Here is a 3,750-nt window from a genome sequence, read left to right as displayed (position 1 = left end):
CGTGCCTGCGTCTTCGGGGAGCTGGCTTCTGCCACTGGCTGACTGTCAGCTGGTCCAGGGGAGTCCACCTGGAAAGGCCTGGGGTGCCACAGTCACCTATGTTACAGCAGTCACAGATCTCCTTCGTGCCTTCTACCGGAAACCAGCTGTCAGCAGACTTGTTGAAGGAGCAGGCTTTGTTCAGTTGGTCGGGGGCTTGCTCAGCCGGAGTGACTTTCAGATGGCACGTGATGTAGACCATGTTCCTGGAGTCATTGGCAAAGTGGAACACATCCACTGTGAACTGCAGAGTATCCGGCCTGGGTCTGGGGGTTCTGAATTCCGAGGCAGAATCCGAGAGACCGTCCACGAGACAACCGTGGAAGTCAATGATGGCGTGATGAGGGGAGGTGGTCTTGGCTGGCATCGGTGTGGCCACACAGTGGTCCACGAAGAGTCGCAGTGGCACGTGGCTGCCCATGTGCACCTCGGCCTGAAGATGAGCTGGGTCTCCCAGCTGGAAGATGGGTGTCTTCTTCTCAGCACTCCAGTCCTCCTCCATCAGGCGCAGAGAGGCGGCCAGCTTCTCCTCAAAGAGCACGGTGGTCCTGAAGGGCGTCCAGGTGGGCTGGACCGCCAGGCTGCTCACATTGCCCTGCCTGGGATAATGGCATTTGATTGGGACCTCAGCGTGGTTAGTCCTCAGGATGGCCAGATTGCCCACAGGACGGGGCGTGTGGAGCAGAAAAGTGCTGTAGACCGGGGCATCATGAGTCACCTGTACACGATTGCCGCACTCGTGCAAGCCGACCTCAAACCTGATCACGTCATCAGAGGCCTCAGAGGGCAAGGGCCTGTTTTTGTTTTTGTTTTTTTTCATAGAGAAGGGCATTCAGATGACCAAGAGACACTGAAGAAATGCTCAAAATCATTGGCAATAAGAGAGATGAAAATCAAAACCATAATTAGATACCATTTTACCCTAGTTTTTGCAGTGGCAAAGTTTAGCGGCACAGCAAGTAATAAATGTTGGAGAGGCTGTGGTAAGATAGGAACCTTATATATTGTTGGTGCGATTGTAAAATGGTACAACCACTCTGGAAGATAGTTTGGTGCTTCCTCTAAAAGCTGAACATAGAAATTCCATATGAACCAGCTCCACTACTTGGAATATACCCTGAGAAAATGAAAACTGAGGCACAAACAGAGACTTGTACATGAATGTTCATAACAGCACTATTCACCATAGCAAAAACATGGAAACAGCTCAAATTTCCAACCACATTGGAATGGATTGAGAAATCATGGCATATTCACACAATGGAATACCATGCAGTATGCAGGAGCAATACTTTTGTAAATTACTACCTAACGTGGGAGAGACTGGATAGCATTATGCTATGTGAACTCAGTCTCAAAAAGACAAATACTGTTTAAGACAATTATTGTAGAACAAGTATGAGGATCTAAGGTGGGGGGGGAGCAGAGGGGTCAGAATGGGTGTGTGTGTGTGGGGGTGAACTTAATGATAGGGTTGCACAGTTTGATGAATGGAGGGAGTGGTGGGCAAAGGAAAGGAAAAAGATCCAGTGTGAAAAACAATGTATACGAACTTTGTAAGCAAACCAGTACAACAAAAACAAAAACAAAACAAAACTAGGGAGGGAAAAAAAGAATTGACAGAGAGAAAAAGCCTTCTGACCCTCGATGAGATGGATTGATTCAGTGACTGGGGTAATCGGGATGGGTGTGTCAGAGGCAGTGCAGTTGGCGCAGGATAGAGCAGGGTTTAGGGCTGTTGTGCATAGGGTCGCTATGAGTTGCAAACGACTCGACGACACATAACAACAACAACAACAACAGCCTCCTAAATGGTGAAAAAAATAAATTTGTCAAACTAAAGGAAAAAAAGAAAAAAGAGAATGTGGGGACGTTTGGGTCCCCCAAGGCCAGAACATTTTGAGTGCATTAAGGCATCATATGAACTTAATCCTATTCCCAAGCAAACCTGGGCATCAAGAAAGTTCTATGCAGGGGAGTGGCATAATAAGATTTATGCTTTTTTGTTGCAAAGAAAACTCACTTCCCATTCAACATGTTTGCTTTTTATTTTGTGACATTGATTGCAATCCCCTCAGAGCAACAGCACCCCTCCCACTTCTTCCCTGGTTCCCCATGGTCATTTGTTCTTCTTTTCTATCCCTTCCTGACTTCTGAGTTTTGTTTTTTGAACAAATGGTGTCTTTTTCATCTTTGGTTAATTGCGCTGAGGCACACATTTCTCCTTAGTGTTATTACTCATTTTGTGGGCCTTTCTATTATTTGTCTGAAAATTGATCCTCAGGGTGCATTCCATTTCAGGCTTGAGGGCCACAGTCTGGGGGATCTCACCAGTCTCTATTTGAAATAGATATTGCTGGGCAGGGGGAGGAAGGAGACCTGGGTGAGAATCTGCCATAATGGTGCCGGTCAGATACTACAGGGGCATCTGGCAGTGCTTGTGCTAGATTAATGTTGTTGAATACGGTCGAATTGATTTCCACTTATAATGGCACCATGTGACAGAGTTATAACTATTAGTGTAGGCAGCTCTGGCAGCTAAGTGGAAAGGAGCTGTGCTGTCAACCCAAAGGCATGTGGTTTGAATCTACCAGCAGTTACTCAAGAAAGATGGCAGTCTCCTTCTGTGCAATTTGTTGTTACTTTTTTTATAAGTCGTCCAGTCAGAACTGACTCATAGCTCACCAGCCAATGGATATTCAGAGGAAGTAACTTGTACAGGATACTGTGCACATTTTTCACCCGGAGCAGTTAGTGGATTCCACCCACGAGGCTTTGGGTTGGCAGCACAACTTCTTACAATTAAGCCACCAGAACACTGTTTCATGTGATCTTTAGCCTCTGAAAACCCACTGGAAGGTCAGTTATGAGTCAGTTCTGACTCAGTGGCTCACATTAGCACCATCGGTTTTCTTGGCTGTAGTCTTATGGAAGCGGATAGCGTTGTCTCTCTCTGTAGAGTCACTAGTCTCTCAGTTAGAGTGGCATAGCTTGGGCTCCTTTAGTAGCTAACTAGGATTTGGGAACGGACTAGATGGGAGCTAGAAGCCAGCACCAGGAATGACTCCCGCAAACATCTTTTTTAACACAGAGAGATAATTAGCTTACTGTCTTGAACATAATTTACCTTCAATTATGGTTAGTGCATTGAACTACTGTAATGATCCCATAAATTACAAAGTACACTTAGCAATGAGCTGTAGTAATGCCAAAATGAACATGTGTGAGCATTGTAATACATATTATAATGTCTTAAATTTGAGGTCAGAGTCTGTCAAAAGACAAAAGCACATAAAGGGATCATGAAAGGCAGCTTTCTCACCTAACTTTGACTTTCACTTTCTTCATATTCTGTGTTATAAAGGGTAAAGATTAAAGTGGGGCCATTAGAGAGTATTTGTAAGTTGTAGCTCCCTTACAAATTCACCTTATTGAATGACAGTAAGAGCTTTTTGTCTTCACTGAATCTGTGCTTTTGCCTGGAGGTTTGGGAAATATTTTCATAGTAAAGTTATCCTCCTCTTTGTATGCAAGGTAGTTAATAATTTTTCTCTTCAGTTAGCATGTGGTCCCCCTTTTCATTGTTGTTGTTGTTGTTATGTGCCATCGAGTCGTTTCCGACTCATAGCAACCCTATGCACAACAGCCCTAAACCCTACTCTATCCTGCGCCAACCGCACCACCTCTGACACACCCATCCCGATTACCCCA

At 45.2% G+C, this 3,750-nt stretch overlaps 1 protein-coding gene and 1 pseudogene across 1 annotated transcript in view; one reads left to right on the top strand and one right to left on the bottom strand.

Moving 5' to 3' along the window:
• Window positions 1-2,076, bottom strand: part of LOC102862127 (zona pellucida sperm-binding protein 3-like) — a 4,151-nt gene extending 2,075 nt beyond the window's left edge. Inside the window, exons 1-2 of the mRNA XM_006887103.1 lie at window positions 2,063-2,076; window positions 6-833 (exon numbers count right to left, since the gene is read on the bottom strand). Coding sequence (XP_006887165.1) covers window positions 6-833; window positions 2,063-2,076 — 842 coding nt within the window. The remainder of the gene's footprint in view (window positions 1-5; window positions 834-2,062) is intronic.
• A 362-nt stretch (window positions 2,077-2,438) lies between these two features.
• LOC102861722 overlaps window positions 2,439-3,750 on the top strand; it is a 24,007-nt pseudogene continuing 22,695 nt past the window's right edge.

This window comes from Elephantulus edwardii, unplaced genomic scaffold (assembly GCF_000299155.1).
Source record: "Elephantulus edwardii isolate Elephantulus edwardi_28Jun2011 unplaced genomic scaffold, EleEdw1.0 scaffold00054, whole genome shotgun sequence".
Taxonomy (NCBI): Eukaryota; Metazoa; Chordata; class Mammalia; order Macroscelidea; family Macroscelididae; genus Elephantulus; species Elephantulus edwardii.
Note: the sequence above shows the minus strand (reverse complement) of the source record. Positions and strands in the feature narration are given on the sequence as shown.